The following is a 25,068-nucleotide window of genomic DNA, read 5'->3' as shown; positions in this document are numbered from 1 at the left end:
CCTTGTTGGTACTGTTATGTTGGGTGAGGTGGGACAGGAGTGGTCTTCAAAGACCTGATTCTCACCCACTCCCTGTCCCTGACAGCAGACACTTTTGGGCCAGGCCCTGTGTCAAGCCGTTGAAGGAATACAAAAAGCAAATACAACCATCTCTGCTTCAGGTTGGCTGGCCCAGGAGGGGAAGTGGGCTCAAAAGCAAGTCATCACCTCCAGTTGTGTGGGTGCAAGAGGGACAACTGCTGGCTGGATAGGTCCTGTCTTTTAAGCCTTCATTCTTATTGCCCACAAAAGCAACCCAAATGACCTGAAATCTCCCTTCCAGACCTCCAGCTGTCTCTTTCTCCATGGCCCTATCCCCTGCCCACTCTGGGGCTCTGTGTTCAGTTAGCTGTATAGTGACCACTTGGTATTAGAGAAAGTATTGGTCAAAGGGTCTTACAGGCAGTGAAATACCCAAGGTGCTCATATCTCAGAGAAAAGAGAGGGAACTTCTTTCAACAGCTCTGAAGGGTCTACTATGTGGCAGACTCTTAAGTCCTGAGGATAAGTCCAAATCCCTTCCTCATGGAACTTCCATTCAGGTGAGGACATACCATATACAATAAACCATGAACATAGTAGCTAAATCAGTATGTTAAAAGGTGGTATGTGCAATGGGGGTAGAGGGGGAATAGAACCAAGTGAGGGAGATGGGGAATGTGGGCTTGGTGTATTAGCATGTTGTGACGACTTTGAATATGGTGGTAATGCTGAAATCAGCCCTTCTATGATCCATAATGAAATTGTAAACCCAGCTAATAAAAAAGATTGTCTTATGTCCTTAAACAGCCGCATGATCCTTTCACAGAGATTTCATATCATATTCCCCTTTGTTCTTTTGAACCGAGATTGATTCTTTTCAAATTTATTTTCAAATTCTTAATCTTTGTTCACATTTGATCTTGTTTACTGTAACTCCTCTTGTTTCAAAATGCAACTCTTTTCAAATGCATAATTAGCCTTTTGAAGATTATTTACTTGTGAGTATAGAACCTTCCTCTCTTGCAGACCCCAAAACAGTTTCTGGAAAGGTACTCGAGTCTGTGTGGATGGGGTGGGATAGGAATCCTGGGTTGTACTCATGTGTAAAAGAAAACCCATAAAATTGATATGCTAAGAACTGAAGTGTGATAGTACCAATTTCTGGCTGATATTTACTCCCTTTCATATTTTTCCTATAAACAGACCTTGAAGAGACCATCAAAATTTCCTATTCCAGGGCCTTTTTTTCCTACAACAGAGAGAAGGTGACATTTACCAAATATCTGAAACTTCCTAAAAGAAGGACACAGCATTAGAGGGATGTGTCCCAGGGCCTGGAGACAGGATGTGGGTCTGGAAGAGAGGGAAGACCTGGCCTGAGAATGTGTAGTGGGTGAACCAGTCAGTCGCCTCCACAAACAGCACCCCCATATGTATGAATTGCTGAGATGTTTTCCAAGAGTCATGAGAGTGGGGCTGGTATAGTCAGGGAAGACCTGGAGGAAGTGGCTCTTTAGTTCAACCTTGCAGGTTGAGAAGTGACTGACGGAGTTAGGGTGTAGGTTTGGGAAGTGCCCAGAGTGTCCAGGAACTAGCAGGTGATGGTTTGACAGGGAATGGCCACATGGAAAGGAAAGAAGGGACTTGGAATTGGTCAAGAAAGAAGCAAGGGCTTAAAAGCCTGCTGAGTTTGGACTTTGTTCTATAGGCAATGGGGAGTCAAGGAAGGCTTCTGAGCAGAACATGGTAGACTCAGACCCAGGCCTCCCACTCTCACACTTATCCTCCATCTAGCTTGGCTTCTTGGGCAAGCTGTCCCCTCCCCATAGTATGAATTCCTGCCCACCAGAAAGAACCAAAGATGGCTTCAGTGTTGGTAAAGGGTGATCATAAAAATGCCAAAAGCTACATAATACTGTCATGGGTAGGTAGGAACAGCAGGGTGAGGCAGGGTTTGTTTTCACATAAGCAAGAACTTAGTGAATTATCTTCAGAAGTGGTGAAGTCCCCTTCCCTGGAGATAATCAGGGACCCACTGACCACTGCAAACAAATTGTGGAGGGGGTGGAAAATGAGCAAGACTCTGTCCAGGCCTCAAAGCCATGAACATGAAACAACAAGAACTCCCAATGCAGACCATGGTTAAAAGACAATATTCAGCCCTTGCCAGGCTCAGTTGGTTGGAGTGTCCTGTACACCAAAGGTGGCAGGTTCAATTCCCAGTGAAGGTACATACCCAGATTCAGGTTTAATCCCTAGCCGACCGATCGATGTTTCTCTCCTCTCCCTTCCTCTCTTGAAAAATCAATTTAAAAAATTTAAAAAGAGACAAATATTTTATGTGAACATATATATTAGAAAATTGCTGTCATTTACACATATCTGCAAGCAATTTGCTGTATCAATTAAGAAATTTCTACAAATTCAAATCTGAAAGTGATCAATATCCTTGCAGACATGGACCCCAAGGAAGCTCAGTTCTCTCCTGTGAATATGCAAGGAACCTCCTGCTACTGTCAGATGGCAGTTTGGAGTAGCAGTTGTCTCAGTGCTAAGCACAACGGGAATTCTGCTGGGGATGCTCACACATCCTGGCATGGCACAGCTCTGTAAAGTTTTTAAGGCTAGTTCCTATCCTTGGCTCATTTGAGACTCACAGCACTGGTAGACAGGATCTTTACACCCATTTTACAGAGGATGTTCGGAGAAGTAAAAAGTGACTAGCCTGAGGTCAAGAGTTGATTGTGGACCAAAACTGCAGTTTTCCAACTGGTGCAGGCCTTGGCACAAAGTAGGCATTTGATAAAAGCCATTTTTCAACCTTTATAGTCTCTGCTACTCTCAAACCCCCTCTCTGGGTATAAGACCTCATTCTCAAGAGCCCAAGGGAGATAATCCAAAGCTAGATCCAAGTCCCACAGAGTAAACAGGCAAAAGAGTATAGATTTACAGGCCCACTGAGAGGGGCTAGAGTGAGCAGGTGCTGACCAGAGACTGGCTACATTTGCCCTAACAGTGTAGCCTTGTGGACATAAGCACAGACCCCAGCTCCACCATTAGCACAGACCCCAGCTCTGTGTGTCTCAATTGGGATAACTTTCTAACTCCTAGGGATGATGTGAGGATCAAATGAGTTCATAGCGGTAAAGCATTAGAACAGTGCCCAACAAAGAGCAAGGGCCCTTATTACTCAGCCCCTATTGGCTGTGGGTCTGGGAACCAGTCTGGATTTGCAGGGATGAACAGAGATGTAGAGTCAAGTGTACCCCTCTTGCTCTGTCGGGAATGCCCTCTGTCTGAATTCAGTTTGGGGCCATCCCCAGTAAAATTCCCTTTTCTCAGGATACCTGGAGCATAGTGCTTAGACATCTATTCAAGCTAGAGTTTTAAGTTATTTGGTTATAACTAAAGGCACTTTTGAGGTTCCTTCTGTCTTGTATTCTAACTGTATTACATTGCCCCCACATGAAAGTGCCATATTTAGGTCAAAAACTATTGGAAATTCTCAGTTTTTTATGGTTCAAGCTAATCAATGCACTTAGTCTGTTTAAACCATGAGGGGGATTCAGCTTTGTGTTTTCCTCACCCTACCACTGTCCTGTCAAGCACTTAACAAGACAAATTTCATACGATATAACTTGAAAACTGTCTAGGGAACTTGACAAATCAGGATGCTGAACCTTTAGAACTGAGGCACAGGCCCGGGAAGGAGGTCTTTCCCTCCCTGTTAGAGGAGCTGGCCTCCCTGAGGTCCTGCCGGTTTGGCCTTCTCTATTTATGTCACTTCTTTCTGGAAAGTGGGGCTCTATGGGTTTCCTTGGCAACACCTGGATCTGAGGGATCTGCGAAGCATTGGGTGTCTGGGCTGCCCAACTCCACTCTTGCTGCTCTCCTTTGGATTCTAAGACAGTGGGAAAACTGCCAGTGGTTGCTTAGTAACTGCCACCTGCTGATTCTTGCCTACAGCCACAGGAATGAATAAGCAGTTAAATCTCCCACGTTCAAGGCTGGGCCTCAAGGCCTGGGCCAAAGGACAAATCAGAAACTTGCCTCGGGGCTGGGGTGTGGCCCGGCCCTTAATCACCATGGGTGACTTTAAGCAACTTTCTTCCAGGTAAGGACCTTAGTCTCCGAAATGTACAATGAGGTCAGGCTGAGTGATCTGCCAGGCTCTCCCAGCCCAGCTGCTCTGTGACTCAATGATAGCCAGCTGCTGGCTATTCGCTGCCTGGGAGGGCAGGGACTTACGGAATTTTTCCGGACAGGGAGAGAGTATAGGACACAGCTGCCCTTAGAAAGCTTCCAGTCTAGTTAGAAAGATAGCTCCCAGGTTTGTGGCCCTGATACTAAGATTCTAGTGGCTTGGGGAGACTTCCTTGGGGGCAGTTAAGCCTTGGGAAGACCGAGACAGGCAAAGAAGAAGGGTTTTACTACATAAATGTGCAAGGGGGCAGGGGGCAAGATAGCTGCAAAGGCCCACTATGTGACAGTTCTGCGGGAGGGTATCTGAAGAGCTGCAGAAGCCAGCTGAGAAGTAGCTTAGGGGCAGCCTACAAAAACCTTGAAGGCTAAGGTGAGGTGAAGTGCTTTCCCCCACCCTGGAGTCCTTGGAACCTTTTCATAGTTCTGAGAGGTTAAGTACGGTTTTGGGCAGATCACTCTGGTTATGGGTGGAGGACGGGAGAGGGTTCAGGCCAGGCGCCATTAGGAGGCTCTTGATGCTGCTCTGAAGGGAGGAAACCTGACAAGCTGAGTGACGTAGAACGCAGAGGAGACAGAGCCAAGGGACACTGGTTAGATCGAGTCAGGGCTGGATGACTTGCCTGCATTCGCCTATTTATTGTGCACCTACTACGTGCCAGGCAGTTCTGGCTTCTGTATGAGGGAGGAGGTCTGAGGCTAGTGTATTGTGACTGGTCAGGATGCCTAGGGCTCACCTGCGAGTGCGTCCTTTCAGGAACCCGGACTAAAAGCAGTGTAGGGTCAAGTGGTGGGGAGGTCTGCTGAGAGCGCAGCAGCAGGGGACCTATGTTTAAGGCACGTCTGAATCCAGCCTCGGAGAGGACCTGGTAAAGTGCAAGGCGCGAATGGTGGGGGAGACGACGCGTGTGCTTAAGAGAGCAGGCAGTGGACAACTCACGTCTGGGTCGGGTGTGACCAGAGTCCCCGAAAGTCTAAGGGCGGTCAACTCCAGTCTGAGCCCCTAGGGCAGCCGGGGGATGCTGATGGCCCCTTCCCAGAGCCGCAGGGCCGGGTAGAGCGGCTCCTGGAACGCGGCGCGGAAGGTGTGGAGGTGGCTCATGCCGTCCGACACGTTGTAGAAGGCGAGGACGCCGGCCTCGTAATCTAGGAAGACGCCCAGCCGGTCGGGGTCGTCGCGGGGCCACAGACGGCAGCGCTGGCTGTCGTGGAAGGCCCAGTACTCCAGGTCGTAGCGTTTGAGGCACCAGGACTGGCGGTTGCAGCCCAGGCGCGCGGCGGCGGAGTCTCCCCGGCGCCGCAGGGAGGCGTAGGCCGCGCCCACCCACCAGCCGCAGCCCGCCTCCTGCACGTCCACTTCCCAGTAGTGGCGGCCGGCAGCAAAGCAGTCGCTGCCCAGCACCTGCCACAGCGTGTCGAAGCGCAGCGCGGGCGCGGGCCCCAGGCGGCAGAGCAGGACGAGGCGCACCATCCGGCGGTCGGCCGAGAGGCGCAGGCGCGCGTGCATCGTGTCCGGGTCCAGCGTGGGCGTGCGCGCGTCTGCGGAAGGCGGGGACAGCACGCACGCCTGGTGGGTGGGGCCAGCGCTGCGCCCCGCCCCGCCCCCGGGAAACCCACCGGGTTCGCGCCCGCGGACCCACACGTGCTCACAACAAAAAAAAAAAAAGGGAAAACCCCGAAATCGCACCTGCAGAAATGGAAAGCCACCCTTTTAACCCCGATTGCCTCTAGGGAGAGGACTGGGGGAACATGGGAAGGAGAGCGTATTTGACTGTACACCCGTTATACTATTTGAATTTTGAACCATGTAATTTGTTGCCAATTTCTAAAAATTTAATTTAAAAAAATCCCATCACTGTTAAGACTTGAGAGTATATCCTTCCAATATTTTTACTTGCTGCTTTATAGCTTTCCTTTACATTGGTATCATACCATCCATGCTCTAGGACAATCTTTTTAAATATTTACTGATGTAGGCGCGACTGGCGTGGCTCAGTGGTTGAGCGTCAACCTCTGAACCAGGAAGTCATGGTTGGATTCCCAGTCAGGGCACAAGCCGGGGTTGCTGCCTCCATCCCCAGTGTGGGGTGTGCAAGAGCAAGCCAATCAATGAATTTCTCTCATCATTGATGTTTCTACTCTCTCTTCCTCTCCCTCTCTGAAATCAATAAAAATATTTTAAATAAAAATAAATAAATAAAAATTTACTGATGTATTTAGGAACATTTCACCACATCAAATAATATTCTTTCAAAGAGTATTTTAATGGCAAGCCTACGATTTTTATGTATGGGTGCATTATATTTAAACCTACTCCCTTTAAAATATTTAGGCTTTTCGGAAGGCTTTTGAAAACACTAATATGATTACATCTTCACGTATTTTATTATTCCTTTAGGATATATTCCTAACAGAGGAATTGCTGGGTGAACGGAGATGACTTTGGTAAATATTGCCAAACTGTCCTCCAGAAAGGTGGTAGTGATTAAACTCCCAATAATAGTTCTTGTTACATAGACAAAGTTTTGTGCTTGTTTTTTTAAGTCTAGATCAAAGGATATGTGGATATTCAGCTTCAGTAGATTCTGCCAAATAATTTTCTCAGTACTGTTTTGGAGTTTTCCATAGTGAGGTTTTAATCCTCACCTGAGGATATTTCCCATTGATTTTAGAAAGGAAGGGAGAGAAAGAGAAACTTCGATAGAGAAACGTGTGATAGATATCAATGAGTTGCCTCTCTTATGCACCCCAACCAGGATCAAACCCACAACCTAGGTATGTGCCCTGACCTGGAATCGAAACCGGCAACCCTTTAGTGCAGGGGATGCTCTAACCAACTGAGCCACACCAGCCAGGGCTGTGTAATTTTTTAAGGGAACAAAGATGTTCACAATGTATCAGTAAATGAAAACAGATTACAAAACAGTATGTATACTATGATACCATGTTTGAAAAAAACCACATTCAATATATAGACATTTGCCAAAGAAAACAAAAAGGGCAAATAATAGTAATAACCTACTGCTACATAGCTACTAAGGTGGATAGGAGCAGAAGAATTTCCAAAGCTCTCCAATGATTTATAGGTGATTTAAAAAAAATTTTTGCTTTCCTTTGTTTTCTAATTTTTCTACAATAAACATATTATTTCTACATTTATAAAAAATAATAATAATGGTTAAAAAAAACAAGTTGGGTCTTTTAGGGAAAAAGGGTGGAACTCCATTTCTGTGACCCCCCTTCCCACCAATGCACCCCACCCTCTCCACCCTGGGGGTCTTACATTTCAAGAAGAGCGATCGCTCTGGTGAGGGACTGATTTTCAACAGGGAGTCCGGCTTGGTGCTAGAGAAGCTGGAGAGCTGGCAGTTCATGTCTGCAATGAATTGTAAGAAATGAAGCAAGCAGCACACATTATAAAACATACCCAAAATATTATAAAACTGGAGATTCACCTAAGCTCTCTCCCCCAAAATCATGCATATTTAGGTGGGAAATACAAGTTTGCAATCACAGGAAAACTCCAGGACAATGCTCAGATCTGGGGAGAAATGCACTTTCCAGGGTCCTGAACAAATTCAGCAAAGGCAGGTCAGTGTGAGGGAGCCCTGGACATGGGGAGGAGACAGCAGGCTCCAGAACCATCCTGAGAATCAACTAGAAACTAAACAAGTCAACGATGGGGCAACCTCAGAACAGAAATGCAAATTCCAGGATAAAGATGGAAAACAAGAAATTAAAGGTGAGTCCTCACATCAATGTTTCTCTCTCCCCCCAACTCTCTCTGGGGAAAAAAAAATCAATAAACATATCCTTGGGTGAGGATTAAAAAAAGAAATCTGCTTTGACAAACCAGCTCAGGAAAATCCATGGCTCAGTCCCATTGCAGGCATCAGTGTCCCCAGTTGTGTTTCCTTGTCTCCGTTTGCAATGCCTTTCTGGCTCTCCCACTGTCAAAACCTTAGTGAGTCAGGCCCAACTCAAGTCCCAGCTCCTCCAGCAAGGCTTCCGGATTTCCCATCAGAATCGCTCTTTCCTTCACCTGAGCTCCCTCATGAAGTAAGCCTGTGCTGCAGCCAGGGCCTGGCCTCACCTCTCTCCAGGTCCCAGGGGTGTTCAGTGCGTGCTTGTACCATTTCTGCCTTGCTTCCTCTCACCCCTCTCCTTCTCCTTTTCTCCTGATCTTCAGAGCTAGCGCTGCCCTGCCAGCCCCATTTGACAAGGTAGCTTCCAAGTTTTTCCACCTCATCTCCCACCACTGTGCCCAGTCACTATGGCTTCCTCTCTGTGCCCAAATCTCAAGTTCTTCCCTCACTTTGGGCCCTTGCCACATGCTGTTCCTTCTGCCTAGAAAATGATTCTCCCAGACTAAAAACAGCAACAATGACAGCTAACACTTAGGTAGTGCTTATGCCACTCTAAGCACTTTGCCTATAAGATCTCATTTAATCCTTACTTCCTCTTACCCCTTTCCTTCTCCTTACGACGACCCTGTGAGGGGGGGAACTGTATTACCATCTCTGTGTTACGGATGTGAAAACAGGCATAGAAAAGTTAGGTGCTTTTTACCCAAGATTGACAGGGCTGGGAAGGGGTGGACGTGGGATAGCAGCCCGGTAAGTCTGGCTCCAGAGTCACGCTGTGACCCCTATGCCCCCAGCCCTTCAGCTCTGCAGAGCTTACAGAGGCTTCCTTCAGCTCAGCTTACATGTCCCCTTCTCAGACAGGCCTTTCCCACTTCCCCAGATAAGAACCTCCTCCTCCTCCTCCTCTTCCTCCTGGTCACTCTTTATTCCACTTAGCCTGCTTTATTTTTCTTCGGAGCCCTTATCGCTGACATACTCATTTGTTCTCTGTCTTCCCCTCAAAAGACTGAGAACCACAAAGGCAAGAGCTGTGCTTGTCACGGAACAGGGGCTCCATAAATGCTCTGAATGAATCATAATAGCAGAGATGAATGAATGAATGGGTATTTCTGAGCACCTGCTTTGTTTCAGGCCTTGCAGGAACCTCAGAGCTGGACCCAAAATGGTTCTTGCCATCCAGGCTTGTACGAGCGGCAGGGAAGGATCCATGTATGAAAAACACCCCCAGGCAAAAAAAAAAAAAAAAAGACCCCAGGCAGGAGATGGGGCGGGCTCTGCAGAGGAAGGACAGAGGGGTAGAATCCAGAGGCAGGAGGGGCCCAAGGTGACGTGGTGAGCTTCCCGGTGAGCACGGCACAGCTGTGCTGGCCCTGCAGGGACGGTGGGACTTGAGCAGGCAGAGGAAGAGGAGGAGTTGGTCCTTCCGGCTGGGACCCCAGAGCAGGCAAAGTGGAGGTGTGGTGGAATCCCAGGAATGACTGATGGCAGGAGCAGAGCAGTGTGGCTTTAAGGGGCAGAGCACGGCTCAGGAGGGGAGGAAGTGAAGTCAGAAGGGTGGGTTGGGTGCAAGCCAGGAGTCCTTGACCACCCAGCCAAAGGCCTCTGTGTGGGAGACATGATTCTTGGTGGCAGTCTTCCCTGTTGTCTCTGGGTTAAAGGGCACTGAGGGAGTAAGGGACACAGAGTCGGTCACACGGTGACTTACTGTCCTTCAAGCGAACCTCTAGTGGCGTCTGTATCATGCTCTGCATGGCTTCCACGAGGCCCTTGAAGAAGGTCTTGATGGGCGCGAAGGATTGGGGCACGGGGTGGCACAGCTCCCCCAAGCTCATCTGCTTCTTCAGCTCCCGCTCAGTGGCCGTGAACTCCTGCAGGGACACAGGGGGGTCAGGTTGGCTGCACAGCTACACCAGGAACAAACCCTGGCCACCAAGTGCAGGTCCTACCCCACCTTGCCCTGGCACCATCGGTCAGCCAGGGCCATGCCCCCAGGAATGGCCGCACAGCAGACCCCGCACAGCAGACTGTCATTCCTCAGTTCAAAACACTCCCCTGGTCCCCAACTCTTTACAGGACAAAGTCTAAATTCCATGGCCAGGTATGCAAGGCCCTTCATCAACAAACCCTGGTCTCCTGATCCAGCTGCATCTCCCAGCTCCCCTGCACCTGTAGCTCTGCTCACCTCCAGCCAGGCTGAACGCAGGTGGCTCTCCAGCCCGCCAAGCTCCCACATGCACATGGTTCCTTTCTGCCTGGAATGTCCCCTCTGTTTCATCCTTCGATATATGCCCAGTGAGCTCCTCCTCGTCCTCCCACACGCTGCTCCACTATCACCTCCTCCTAGAAGTCTTCCCTGATCCCCCATACAGAACTGGACATTTCTCGGTCACACTTTTGCTAGCTCACTTCAGCTGTGTTGTAAATACCTGTTTCTGAGCATGTCTCTCCACCCATGAGCTGGGGCCTGGGCAGAACAGGTTGCTCCCTGAATATTTGATGAATAAATGAATGAGCAAGTGGAAGGAATAATGAATGGTGAAAATCAGTAGCTCTAGCAACAGAGAATTAAAAAAAAAAAAAAAAAAAAGATGACAAAGCCTTGAAACTCTACCTGTGATGGAGGAATAATAACATTCTTCTCCATGGAGTAGCCCTTTGAATTAGCTATCCCTAAGGGGTACCATTCTTTTATTTTTATTTATTTATTTTTTAAATATATTTTTATTGATTTCAGAGAGGAAGGGAGAGGGAGGGAGATATATAGAAACATCAACGATGAGAGAGAATCATTGATCAGCTGCCTCCTGCATGCCCCACACTGGGGATCAAGCCTATACAACCCAGCATGTGCCCTGACCTGGAATCGAACCGTGACCTCCTAGTTCATAGGTCCGATGCTCAACCACCAAGCCATGCCAGCTGGGCAGGGGTACCATTATTTTAAAAGAAACAAACAAATGTACCCCCCTGTGCATCAAAGTACAACAACCATTGTGCATAGGACTGCACCTTACCCAGAATTTTTTGTTAGGCTTATTTTTTATTTTGAATTTATTGGGGCGACGTTGGTTAATAAAATGTATAGGTTTCAGATATACAATTCTACAATACATCAACTGTATATTGTATTGTGTGCTCACCACCCCAAGTCAAGCCTCCTTCCATCACCATTTATCCCCCTTTACCCTTTTTTCCCTCCCCCAGCTCCCTTCCCTCCTGGTAATCACCATGCTGTTGTCTGTGTCTATGTAGGTTTATTTTTATCTTTTTTGTTAACTAACAATGAGACACAGGCTGAGTTGACCAAGGCCACATAAAGGCACAAGAGTGGTGAAATATCCACCAGGGCATGGCTTGACTGGTTTTGCATTGACGAATTTATTTGTGTTATTTTACAGTCAGAACCCATGCAAATCTGTGGTTAGACTTGGTGCCACCTTTATACCCTGCCTCGTCCCAGAAGTCTTTAAAGCAGTGGTTCTCAACCTTCCTAATGCCGCAACCCTTTAATACAGTTCCTCATGTTGTGGTGACCCCCAACCATAGCGACCCACAGGTTGAGAACTGCTAGCAGGGTCACCTAAGACCATCGGAAAACACAGATATTTACATTACGATTCATAACAGTAGCAAAATTACAGTTATGAAGTAGCAACGAAAATAATTTTATGGTTGGGGGTCACCACAACATGAGGAACTGTATTAAAGGGTTTCGGCATTAGGAAGGTTGAGAACCACAGCTTTAAAGCATCTTTCAAAAGTTATCTAATACTGCAAGATTTCCCTTTACGGTGGGAAAAGTGAAGCGAAGAGGAAACCAGGATAAGAACATAAACTGGAAAACAGAGTGAGGTGAGGCACAAAATATATGCCATGAAGTCACAGCCCAGCTACTTGAAACATATTCAGCTCTGAGCTTCGCAGAAGCCATAGCAAAGACGGGAACAGGAAGAGGTGCGTGAGTGGGAAGCAATCCAAATGCACAGGTGACCGCCCAGGAGTATTGGTTCCTCAAAGACAGGAACACCACCCTCCACACATGCTTTCACTAAGTGTAGCATGAACATCACAGAGGCTGTTTCTTCGATGCTCTCTCTTGGTTAAGGTAATAACCTGCAGGAGAGCCCAGTGGCCAAGGAGTACCATTCTTCTCTCCCCCTGGAGCAAACTGCCACCCAGCTCTTGAGGATGTTCAGTAGCTGACAGGACCTTGCCTCTCCAGGAGGGGTGTTTCAATAAAGACTATAGACCAGTAGGTAGAGGCCTGGGCAATGATCCTTTGCAGCTTTAGAGTCAGAGAAACCTGGGTTCCGATCCCAGCTCTGCCACCTACCAGCTGGGTGACCTCAAGTGAGTCACTTCACCTCCCTGAGCCTGTGTCCCATTTGTAAAGTGGGGTGAGAATATCCACGTGGCAGAGTTCTAGTAAATATTAAAGCTAAGACCCATGATGGTGGCTGTAAATGTTATTTCACTAGTCCAAGATATACATTATCTTCCTAACTATGTCTATTTCCTGACCACCTGGGTAGGGGCAAGAAAGTCTGTTTGCTAACAAGGCAATTCTCTGTGTATTAACTCAGTGTGTAAATACTGTGCTCAATGCCATAGTAACCACGATGAAATGTGGGTGGCGGCTGGCAGGTGGCAGCTGTGAGGCAGAAACCCAGCATTACCTGCAGCAGCTGGACAGGGTCAGACTCCTGGCTGATACTGCAGACCCTGTCGGAGAGACTGTTCAAGACGTCAATTTGGTCCTCACAAGACTTGATTTGCTCCCTGTATGCCTGGAGGGTAAGCTGGGTATTCTTATCGATTAATTTTTTGGCCAGGACTTCCTCTTCATCAAGTAGCAATCGGAGTTCAGTGAATTTCCCTGTCAGCCAGATTTTACTTGACTCTGCATGAGCCTAAAAAGAAAACCAGTTGCAGATGATGTGAGTGCCAACTAGGAAACCCAGGATAATCAACATGAAAAAACTATTAAGACATCTAAAAGCAAGGTCCGATCAACTTACAAAAACTCAAGTTTTCCTAAGGACCCGCCATAACCAATTGGAACATGCATGGAGAAATAAAGGTCCTTTTAAAATAATGGATGATATAACAATGTATTTAGAAATACAACCAAAAAAAAAGCTGTAAAGACCTAGATAAAGAAAAGTATAAAATTGTACTGAAAGACATAAAATAATCTGAATGCGTGGAAGAAAAAAACATATCCTTGGTTGTGGGAGATTCATTACTATAAAGGTGCCATTTGGCCCAGCCACGGTGACTTAGTGGTTGAACGACAACCTGTGAACCAGGAGGTCACAGTTTGATTCCTAGGCAGGGCCATGCCCAGGTTGCAGGCTTGATCCCCGTAGGGGGCGTGCAGGAGGCAGCGGATCAATGATTCTCTCTCATCATTGATGTTTCTATTTCTCTCCCTCTCCCTTCCTCTCTAAAATCAATTTAAAAAAATATTTTTTAAAAAGATGCTATTTATCTCCAACTTAGTTTATAAATTGGGCACACTCCAAATAAGTCTTAACAAGCAGATTAAACAAATATTAAATTATCATGGGGGAGCCCTGGCCGGTGTGGTTCGGTTGGTTGAGCATCATCCTGTGTACCAAAGAGTCGCTGGTTTGATATCTGGTCAGGGCACATGCCTGGCTTGTGGGCTCGATCCCCATTGGGGGAGAATAAGCACAAGAAAAGTAAAAAATTACTTTAAAAACATCAATGAAGGATGAGTTGCCTTAATAAATATCAAACAGACTGTAACGCTGCAGGATTTAAAACCATACAGCTTAGGCATAGACAAAATGGTCAGGAACACAGAATAAAGAGTTATAAAGTTATAAAAGATATATATATATATATATATATATATATATAGCATATATACACACACACACACAATAATGGTGGCATTTCAAATTATTGAAAGGAAAGAGTGAACTATTCAATAAATGGTATTGGTACAAATGCAATTAACCATGTATTCGACAAAAAATTTAAGTTAGATTCTTATTCTATATGTAAAAATAAATTCAGACAGAACTCTACCTATGAAGTAGTCTTGCCAACAAGTGTGAACCTGAATCAGATCAAGCCTCTAGATCTAAATAAAAGATTCAGCATAGAGGAGAGAGGAACATGTGAGCCATCAACTTAAGAAATACATCAAGCAAGTGCATTTCGAAACTTTATTTCACTCCTAATTCAAACAAATAAAATGTGACACTCACAAGACAACTGGAAATGTGACCACTGAGTGGATATTTGATGACATTAAGGAACTATTGTTAATTTTCATTCGTGTGATGATGATACTATGGTTAGGTATTTTTTAAAAATGAGTCCTGCCCTGGCCAGTGTTGCTCAATGGTTCAACTGTCAGCCCGCACACCGAAGGGTCTCCCACATGCCCTGACCGGGGACAGGGATCAAACCTGCAACCCAGGCATATGCCCTTGACCGGGAATCGAATCCGAGACCCTTCGGTGTGCAGGGCATGCTCTAACCACTGAGAAACACCTGCCAGGGCTACAAAATAATCTTTATTTCCCCCAAAAAAATAATCTTAATGGCAATACACATTGTTATAACTAAAAATATCCCCAAGAAAACTTCAGGTGCAAGCATATGAGGCTGATTATGCAATATGGTTAAAATTTTTAAAAAGAGGGAGAGGTAGAAATCTGGCAATGAAACAGGAAGTGCGGTCTGGTTTAGGCTGCATTGGTTCAAAGTGAAACTGGATCCCAGATTGAACTGAACTGAGGTCTGGACGCAGCTGGCTGGGGCTGGGGCTGGGCCAGGGCCTGACAGAGTCTAGCTGAGGAGATCTAGGGACTGTGGGGGAGAAAGAACTTGAGCAGCGACAAAGCCCTGGCCTGGGAGGTGGAGGATTTTACACATGGAATGGGAAGAACTGTTTTGCTGAAAACAGTATGACTTTGGACAATCCTGTTATGACTGCCTCTCAGGGGCGTCCCACCAGAGAAGTAAGTGTGCTGGACAGCCCTGCCCAGGCCACATTAGCTATGACATCCGTGCACGCTGATATATGGCAGCGGCTGGCAGGAAGGGGCAGAGGAATGGCCACGCCCAGCAGGGTGGTGGAGACCAATGGCATCGGCAGGGACAACAGCAAGGCCTGGCTGAGGCCACAGCTTCCTAGTCTCAGTCTGGCAAAGGCTGGTTTGTGCCACCCGCTGTCCTCTACCCCATGCCGTGGTCCAGTCCTTACAGCTCTGGTGGGTCACAGGGGAAGGGACAAAGCCGGGACCTGAGGATGTTTACACACTCCCCAGGGAGCCCGTCCAGGCCCCCTCTCCCCCTCCACTCTGCTCAGGAGGCAGCAGGGCTGACTCCTGCAGGCCAGGATCCCCCTTCAGGCTGGGTTTGGTTTGGTCAATGGGAGGAGGAACTAGAGGGAGGTCAGAGGGTGAGGGGAACAGCCAGGGTATCCCGCCTCCCACAGGACGGCCCCTCTGGTTCCGGCTCCTGCCTAGGTGGCCCTGGACTCTGCACTCTGCTAATACCACCCCCTCCCTTTGGCCCTGCAGCCCAGGGTGAAGGTGCTTCCTGCTGGGGCCAATTGCCTCACCACGCCCTGGTTGGCTTCTCTGCCCCTTCCGTGCCTGTCACCATTCCCTGCATTCATCTCCTCCGGGTGAAACCCTCAAAGTGGCTTCTGTCTTCCTGGGTGGACTTTGATAAACACAGCCATGGCCCCAGGTCCACCTCTACCTTCCTATGTGACCAATGACAAGTTATTTCCTCTGCCTGGGGGGCCCCATCTCCAAGGCCTTTCAGCCTGACACTGCACATTCTAAATCCCTGCCTAGATCTGGATTCAACAGACATTAACCAAATGTAAATATATATGCTTTTTCTTCATTTATAAAGGTACCAAAAGCTCCTTGTGGAATATTCGGGAGATTCAGAAAAAACACACACAACCACTGCATACTGTCCTCTTATCCCAGTTTGAATAAAAAGTCACAGGGTAGCAGGCAAGTGTTGAATTTTCCCTACACCTGCATGTCTGAGCCCCCCGAGGAGCCATGATGGGGACAAACAGCCTATAACAAGGATGTCAGAGGAAATCATTTCCTAGGTGTGGGTTGGGGATTAATGACCAAGTCCTCCTTGATTGTTCTATGAAAGGGAGTGGTTGTTTAGGCCTGGCTCATTGGCTTCTGAACAGCAGACTTTGGACACTGTATGATCTTTATTGATTTTAACTTATTTACAAAACTGTTTTATGGGTTAACTTTCAGGCGAATGGCCTTTGCCTTGCTACTGCCCCGTGTAAACGAGAACGGAGCAGCACGCCTGCCCCAGACCCCGCTGCCACAGACCGCGGGCTACAGCTGGGCAGAACGTACAGGAATCCTCACAAATGTTGTGCCTGTGGAACTAGAGGCATCACTTCCGGACATGTGTCCCAGAGGAAGTAAATCAAGGTGCCGGAAATGTTCACTGCAATGCTATTTTACATTAGTGAAAAGCTGGAAAGGACCTAAATGTTCAACATTAGGAAAACAGCTTAATGAGTTAACTCCCCCGCCCCCTGGCAAACAAACAAACAAAAAAACAAGTAAACAAACAAACAAACAAACCCCACAATCAAACAGACAACAAAAAAGGAAATCCTCAGGTGCCCAAAACAGAGGGAACTTGACGTCAGAGCCGTGGGCAGAAGAGGAGCTGAGTGACCCCCGGGAGGGATGGGCGTACAGGTGTGTGTGACACACCACACTGGGGCCTGCTCAGTCAGCGGGGTGTGCAGGGCCCTTGGCCCTATTCCAGGGGGAACGGGAGGGGCCTCCTGCATCAAGCCAGAGTCACAGAGAGCTGTTCCATCCATGAACCAGGCGCCAGAAAAACTGGGCCCACTGGCCTGGGGAAGCGGCAAGGAATCTTGTCATCCATCCAAGGTCTTGGGGGGAAAGAGAGTCACTAGCAAAGCAAACGAATAAACCCAATAACAGGCTTGGAGTCTGGATTTGCGGAACCTTGAAATGAAAAAACTCACATGACAACCGGCCTGGAACCGCTGAAACCCAGAGCCCGCCTCAGACGCTCACGCCGCAGTGCTCTGCAGGGGCTGCTCACACCCAGGGCACGTGGGGCACCGTGGAAAGGCCTACTGAAGGCCAGGGGGCGACACAGACTCCACGTCACACAGGGAGACGAGCCACCGTGCCTCCCTCCATCCCGGATACTATACCAAAGAGTATTTGTGTACAGAAAAAAAAAAAAGTCTCAAAATGTGAACTGGTGGTTGGCCTGGAGTGGCAGGATTATAGCTGAATTTTTAAAAATCTGCTGTTGAGCCCTAACTGGTTTGGCTCAGTGGATAGAGCGTCGGCCTCCAGACTGAAGGGTCCCAGGTTCGATTCCGGTCAAGGGCATGTACCTTGGTTGCGGGCACATCCCCAGTAGGGGGTGTGCAAGAGGCAGCTGATCGATGTTTCTCTCTCATCAATGTTTCTAACTCTCTATCCCTCTCCCTTCCTCTCTGCAAAAACTCAATGAAATATATATTTTAAAAAATCTGCTGTTGAGCCCTAACCGGTTTGGCTCAGTGGATAGAGCGTCGGCCTGCTGATGGAAGGGTCCCGGGTTCGATTCCGGTCAAGGGCATGTACCTTGGTTGCGGGCACATCCCCAGGAGGAGGTGTGCAGGAGGCAGCTGATCAATGTGTCTCTCTCATCGATGTTTCTAATTCTCTATCCCTCTCCCTTCCTTTCTGTAAATTTCAATAAAATATATTTTTAAAAAATCTGCTGTTGACCAGGATCTGAAATATAAATGCCCACAGGAGACGGCCTGGTAACATAGGGAGGAGAGTGGGCAGGCAACCCATGTGCTTCTCATGAGCATGCCCATTGCTCAGCTCTGACAGCTCCACGTGGGGATGTAGGCCTAGGGGGCCACAGCCTCCTACTTTTCTACATCTAACTCTTTATACAAATACCTCTCAGCTTTAACATGCCGATCACTAATTTTTCTGAGAGTCACTTAGCTGTAAGTCCAATAACACATGTTCAGGATTGTATGCTGAAAACTATAAAATACTGATGAAAGAAAACAAAGACCTAAATAAATGCAGAGATATACCATGGTCATGAATCCTCAAATGCTGTAATTATAGAGATAAGAGAATAAACTGGTGACTGCTAGGAGTTAGGGATTGCTGGGGGCCGGGTGGGGGGTGACTATACAGGTGTAGCAGCAGGTAGATCTTGGTAGTGATGGAACGGTTCTGTATTTTGGTTACAGCAGCAGTTACTCAAATCTACACAGGTGATAAGTTGACATAGAACATATATACACACACTGTCAATTTCCTGGTTTTGAAATTGTACAATAGTTAGGTAAGATATAACCCTTGGGGCAAACGAGGTGAAAGGCACACACAACTTACTGTGTTGGCAACTTCCTGTGAATCTATAATTATTTCAAAATAGAGGTTTGAAAATTGGGGAGAAGGTTAAAAGAAAGGAAACCATTCCTTGGATTAAGCTGAAACCTGCCCCCTTAGACTGTCCACATGGGTCCTCACTCTCGTCTTGGGGGCCCCACGCTGTATCTGCTCGGAGACTTGCAGACAGTGGGCCTGTGCCCCCACCCGGGTCTAGCTCAACAGCCCAAAGCACCGCCCCCATCCCCTCAGGTGCGCCCGCTTTGTTTCCAGATCCTTTTGAACGGATTTACCCGCCTGAGATTGGAGTCCTCCTCTTGAAGATGTGAGGGACACTATTAACAATTAAGCCAGGGCCATGGGTCTAAACCACAACTGTCCTCAGCAAACTGAGTCCTGTCGTCAGTCATCTTTCAGATAATGGATGTTGGGCAGAGAGGGAGCCCATTCCGTGGCCTGGCTTCGCCTCGGCATTTCCACACCTTGGATTAAGCAGAACCCTGCTCTCCTAGACTCTCCAGGGGGATCCGAATCTTGCCTTGGGCGCCCCACGCTGTATCTGCTCAGAGATTTGCAGACGGTGAACCTCCGCTGTGGGCTACTGCCACAGTCAGAGCCAGCCAGTCAGAGGCTCACCAAGTTCTCAGCGGAGCAGGCCCTGCGAGGGTACCCCACCCCAGCCCTCACTCCCAGGAGGGGGCGCTGAAGCTGGCCGAGGTCACAGAAAAGGCCTTAGAGACAGAACAACTTTCTCACAGTCAAAATGGCAGCTCATGATACCATCAGCCCCGACTTCCCACCTAAAACACAGAGGCATCCATTTAAATAAACAGCATTAGGAAAGGAGAACGCCTAAAGAAAGTAAATATTTGTGGAATATATTTATACCTCACTTTCCCTTTCACCATGGCAGTGAAACTTAAAGAGCTCATCTGTGGGTTCCTTCAGCGGCATTTTGCTTTGTTTAAGGTGCCTGGGGGATGGAGGACTAGTCCCTTCAGGAGAATGGCCTTGGCGATGGTGAGAGAAAGGCTGCTCCCTGATCCTGTGAGGTACTATGGGGCAAGGCTGGGGTGTGGGGCAGACGCAGACTCACCACTAAGCTAATGGAACAGTAGCCTCAGGCCCCTCCCTCGCAAGACCCCATCATGGTCTTACACCTAATATTGTGTTCTTTTGCTTAAAACGGGTCCCCTACATCAGTGACTTTCAACCTTTTCCATCTCACGGCACACATAAACTAATGACTAAAATGCTGTGGCCCAACCAAAAGTATACTTTTCTGCCGATCTGAAGAAGAAAAAAAAAATTAGGTATAATTTTCATTCATTCACCCCGGATGGCTATTGTTGTGTTGGCTGTTGTCAGCTTTTCATTTGATAATCTAAGGGAAAGGAGGTCCATGCCTTTGACTGAATAGTCAGGTATTGCATGTTTTAAAAATTCCTGGGGCACACCCGTTGAAAATGGCTGCCCTAAATTATAGAAGCCCGAGGTCCCACCAGACCTGATCTCCTTTGAGGTCGGTTTTAATGTTTCCTTGGCTGCATATTCTGTCCTCGGAGGAATGTGGACATCTCAACTAGAAGAAGGAAGAAATGTCCACTTGCCTGGAGCTTCTCTGCAGCATCTTCTATCTGGTTTCTGTTGCCAACTTGCTGCTGCTTCTTGGTTGCCAGCTGCCTTAAATATTGCTGGGTGAGTTTCTGTAGGCGAAGGAATTAGGGAAAAAGTCTTAGTACTGTCACTTTCACGATAACCAGGCTCTGCAGGGGTCATCTCCTCTCACCCCTGCCCAAGGTCAAGTAGCAAGTTAGAGGATGAGCTGTAATGAGGGTCACTCTGGTCCTCAGGGACTCTTCAAACCATGATGCCCTCCCCCCTCTTTCTAGGACAAACCTGCTTGTGACCTGATTTTCCAGTCCCTCAAATAGGACCTTGAGGCAAGCAGCCTGGGGACGGGGGAAGAGAATTCACGTACAGAATGAATATTAACTGAGCACCTATTACATGCTGGGCCTTGTTCTGGGAGGTGCCCTTTGTGGAACGTGCATTCCAGAGGGGTCTGTGGCCCTTTGGCCTGGACTGGGGTTCAGAAGATCTGTATGGGTGAGAGATCTCTGGGGTTCATGCTCCCCTCTCCCTCCCACCTGAAATGGCTCCCTTCCCTACCTCTGCTCTTTGCAATAGCCACTTTCCCAAAGGCCTGCTCTGTGACCCTTTCTCCACCAGTGGGACTTTACCCCACCCCCTCCCCATCCTAGCCTGCTTTCGGCTGGCCTTATGCTCCACTACTGGGCCAACCGGGAGCTTCCCGAGGGCAGGCCTGCTCCATTCCTGGCTCCCCCATAGAGACCAGAGGGTGACCGAGAAGTGTTTGCCGAACCAACCAGAATTACTAGGGGCTGCCCACTTCAACTGGAGCCACCCAATACGTTATGAGCACAAGCCCCAGAGGCAGACGAGACCTCCTGGTCTGAGTCCAACGTGACCTGGGCAAGTGACCTCATTCCTCCAAACCTTGGTTTCCTCAGGTGTGAATATGGGGATGACCTCCTAGGGCCGCTGTGGAGAGTAAGTGCTCACTTACGTGTTTAGTGTAGTGCTTGGCAGACAGTAAGTGTTTGATAGATGAAGCTTGTCTTATTTTAACAGCCAGCAAGCACTTGCTACTCTGTGCACGGTTTGATTCTAGGTGGGGTGTGGGAATGGGGACACAATAGTAACCCAAGTTCCAGGAGCACATCCTTATCCCTCTGTGATTTCTAAGCCTTCAAGTCCAGCTCCTGTCCATCATCCCAGGATAACTTGGCCTCCTGATGCCCTTCAGTCAGAGGGTATTTCTCCTATCTTAGTACTTGGTGAAACCCTACTCATCCTTCAAGGCCAGGTCCAAGGGCACCTCCGCCAGAAAATCTTCATGGGCTTCTTGCCCCTGGTTCACATTGTCTTCTATCTGGCTCCCACTGACCACTGGGCATCCCAGTTACAATACTTACCACACTGTATTGTCACTGTTCTCCCCCCACCAGCCAGGGAACAGATAAATAGGTTAGTGGAGCTGGTGTGTGGATACAAAATGAGAATCCATAGGTAGGAGGGTAGACTTACCTATGAGACCCACAGCCATATCTCTGGACAGCACCCTTAGCAACTGGAAAACAGCCCTTTGAGGAGCTATTATTATCACAGCCATCTATACATATAGAGAAGTAATATGCTAATTTGTCCGTTACAGTGTCCCAGTCACGACCAGTCTGTGGTCAGGGATGGGGGCAGGAACTTGCGCCCCAGTGCTAATGTCACGCTGCCTGCGTGTGTCCCCGCCCAGCGCTGAGGTGAAGCTGCCTGCCTGCATCCCCGGCTAGGGACGTGACACCGCCTGTGTGCGTCCCCGTTCAGTGCTGATGTGACACTGCGGGGGGCGGGGAGGGCAGCCTTGACGGGGACCTCAGGCCGTGCCCCCCCCCCTCGGCGCCCAGCTGGGAAACCTGAGGCTGTGCCCCCCACCTGGAGGGGCTTGACGGGGGTGGGGCCGGCCGGATCTGGGTCTCCTGCGTTTTCAAAATGTGTGTGGGTGGTGGGTGGGGACTTGACTCTAGGTCCTGCGGTGCGCCCCAGACTCTGACAGGAGGGAGACTTTATATACATTTTACTGATTTTCTTTCATCTCTGACACTTCTATTATAGAGAAAGGGCCAATAGCAATATTAAAATATTTCTTCTAATTAATTCCCTTTTAATGTGCACGAATTTTGTGCACCGGGCCACTAGTTTTATATAAGAAAAGGAGGACCTTAGGGGCACAGGCAGGCCTTGAACCCAGGACCCCACCGGCTGGACTGGCCCTCACAGGGCCCATTCTCACCTGGAGCTCCAGGAAGCCTTCTTTGCTTCTCTTCCCAAAGCAGTCTACCTTTCCCCTACCCTGGCCCTCCATTTCCCTCCAACCGTGACTTAAAAACTTCAGAGGGCAGGGACAAATTCTGTCTCACCTGTTTCCCAGCCTGGAAAAGCAGGTACTTGTTATTTGTGGAACAAATCAAGAAAAGGAAAGTGTAGGCAGATGCTGTTGCCTCCCCCACATGGCCCCAGGTTGAGGCCATTGACTTTTAATGCCCTTAATCTCTGCCCTGTCTATGGTCTAAGGCAGTGGTCGGCAAACTCATTAGTCAACAGAGCCGAATATCAACAGTACAACGACTGAAATTTCTTTGGAGAGCCAAATTTTTTAAACTTAAACTTCTTCTAACGCCACTTCTTCAAAATAGACTCGCCCAGGCCGTGGCATTTTGTGGAAGAGCCACACGCAAGGGGCCAAAGAGCCTCATGTGGCTCGCGAGCCGCAGTTTGCTGACCACGGCTCTAAGGTGAGGGTCCATTCTCACCTTGGAGCTCCCGGGTTGTTAACAATGTGATCGTGTTAAGTCATGCCACACACGGGAAAGAGGGCCTTCATTGTGGGGCTGGAAGACTTCCTGGAGGTGTCAGTGGTAGAATCAACATTTGCTAGAGATGCGTGGGCCTGCCTAACCCGGAGAAGTGGAGGGATTTGACCAGAGCCACAGACAAGTGGGCCACGGGCTGGAACAAGAGTTCGGAGGCCCTGCCACTATTAGGATTCAACACAGGGGAGGGCTCCCCGGTGAGAATGGACCCCGTGGGGGCAGTCCACCGCGTGGAGTCCTGGGTTCAAGATCTGCCTCTGCCTCCAGAGCTTTCCTTTTCTTATCGATAAAATGGCCGTCCTAGCTCCCACCAGGTATGCTTGTGGAACTGGAGTGGGTGTGGGAAGGGAAGGGTGGGGCAGGGTAGGTAGAGGATGCTCCTAGCGCAGGCAGGCAGTCCAAGCCCCTCTAGGCTGTGAGCTCCAGGAGACAAAACCAGGGAGATGTATGTAGCGTCCCAGGCCACAAGGCTGTTTTCCAATAGAAAGGGATTTTAATCTAGTTAAAAAGGCAGATTTTCCGCTGGCCCCAGAGCAGTGTGGTGGATGCGCCATGGCGGACGAGGTCAAGGGTCTATGGGAAACAGCCGAGGCTCCCGCGTTCTCACGCTCAAACCCACCTGCTCTGCCTGCAGGTGAGCTGGTGGCCGCGGCTCGCCTTCCCCCTGACTTGGGCATTCGTTCTCCTTACGAACAATAGCGAGGTCGGCCGCCCGGATGGCCGCCGGGCTGCCTCGGGGTTTCCGGGTCCTAACCGGAACTGGGGAGCTGGCGATTGGACCCCGGGCTGCCCCCGCGCCCCCCGCCCCGCGCGCCCCAGCGTCCCCACCTGCACGTGCGCCGCCTCTTCCCGAGCCAGGCCCACCGGGTGGCCGCGGTGCGCGCCCAGCAGCGGGCAGAGCGCGCACACGCAGTGCCGGCAGCGGCGGCAGAAGAGCTCGGCCACGCGGTCGCCGTGCTCCGGGCAGCGCCAGCCGCACGTGTCCTCCGCCTCGGCGGGGCCCGGGCCCCCAGGTGTTCGGCGGAGGGCCCCCGCGCCCGCCATGCACTCCCACTGTTCGGCGTCGCCGGTGCAGGAGGAGCGCTGGTGGGGAATCGAAACCGGACGGCGGGGCGGGGGCGGGGGCGGGGCTCTGGCCGGCCCAGCGCGGGGATGGAAGATGGCCCCGGGCCACGGCCGGGGGCGGGTGGGGGGGCCGTGTTTGCATATTCACCCTCCTGACCCGCAGGGTGCTCGCCCGCCCCGCCCGCCCCCACGGTCTTCAGCCGGCGCTGAAGGCTCAGGCCTGGTCCAGCGGCTTTGTGCCTGGCCTAGAGGTGGGGGCCGCAGCAGAAATGGGGGTCCGCTCCTGCATACCTTAAAAATAAAACAACCGGCCCTGGCGGGTTTGGCTCAGCGGATAGAGCGTCGGCCTGCGGACGGAAGGGTCCCGGGTTCGATTCCGGTCAAGGGCATGTACCTGGGTTGCGGGCACATCCCCAGTGGGAGGTGTGCAGGAGGTAGCTGATCGATGTTTCTAACTATCCCTCTCCCTTCCTCTCTGTAAAAAATCAATAAAATATATATATTTAAAATTAAAACAACCGGTTATTTTCCCAGCAAAATGGACTTAGTGGGGGAATAGCAGAGGACTTGCAATTCGGGACAAGCAAGCTATTGCAAAAACCATAGGCAAGTCCGACCAGGAGGACATTGGGAGGGGTCGCTGAGAAGGAAAGCCCATTAGAGGAAAGTGGTGTTCAGGGCGCTGACAGTGTCTCATTGGCTGAGTTGCCTGGCGAGAAGGAAATCTTCCTCTGCGGGAGGAGTAAGGGAGTATCCCCTTGCATTGACAATTCTTCCCAGTTGGGGTCTGGATTGACTTAGAGTGGTAGTGCCTGAGGGCTCCCCCTTCTGGCCTCCCGACTCCATTTTAAATGAGGGTTCCCTTTATTTTCACACTCCTACTGGGCTAACTGGAAGGAGGTGGGCTCCCCCACCCTTTAGCGAGGCTAGTCTAGCCCTGTCGATGGCACCAAGTTAGCTGTGGCCTTCCGGAGTGGTGTGCATTTACCTACACTTTCCACTTCCCCTTGATTCCCTCCCGCCATTTCCCCAGGAGAA

At 49.4% G+C, this 25,068-nt stretch overlaps 1 protein-coding gene across 2 annotated transcripts; it reads right to left on the bottom strand.

Moving 5' to 3' along the window:
- Positions 1-8: 8 nt before the first annotated feature.
- On the bottom strand, positions 9-24,068 carry TRIM14 (tripartite motif containing 14). 2 transcript variants are annotated; one of them, XM_079789974.1, is made up of 6 exons: positions 23,794-24,068; positions 20,128-20,223; positions 12,764-12,997; positions 9,793-9,955; positions 7,505-7,597; positions 137-5,760 (listed from the first exon to the last, which is right to left on the bottom strand). In XM_079789974.1, exons 1-6 carry the CDS (start codon positions 24,007-24,009, stop codon positions 5,225-5,227), a joined length of 1,338 nt encoding a protein of 445 aa, XP_079646100.1. In that variant the 5' UTR covers positions 24,010-24,068; the 3' UTR covers positions 137-5,224. The 2 variants fall into 2 exon arrangements, with proteins under 2 accessions (XP_079646101.1, XP_079646100.1); XM_079789975.1 differs by lacking the exon at positions 12,764-12,997 and having other exon boundaries at positions 9-5,760.
- Between the last annotated feature and the right edge of the window lie 1,000 nt (positions 24,069-25,068).

Source organism: Cnephaeus nilssonii, assembly GCF_951640355.1.
Source record: "Cnephaeus nilssonii genome assembly, chromosome: 14".
Classification (NCBI taxonomy): domain Eukaryota; kingdom Metazoa; phylum Chordata; class Mammalia; order Chiroptera; family Vespertilionidae; genus Cnephaeus; species Cnephaeus nilssonii.
Note: the sequence above shows the minus strand (reverse complement) of the source record. Positions and strands in the feature narration are given on the sequence as shown.

What these genes read in the sequence shown, in the direction of transcription:
- TRIM14 (XM_079789974.1), bottom strand. Translation starts at nt 24,009, where the DNA reads ATGGCGGGCGCGGGGGCCCTCCGCCGAACACCTGGGGGCCCGGGCCCC. An exon ending in AAGAGGCGGCGCACGTGCAG is followed by an intron (nt 20,224 to 23,793) that starts GTGGGGACGCTG and finishes CTTCGCCTACAG; the next exon opens with AAACTCACCCAGCAATATTT. An exon ending in AGAGGTTCGCTTGAAGGACA is followed by an intron (nt 7,598 to 9,792) that starts GTAAGTCACCGT and finishes AATTCATTGCAG; the next exon opens with ACATGAACTGCCAGCTCTCC.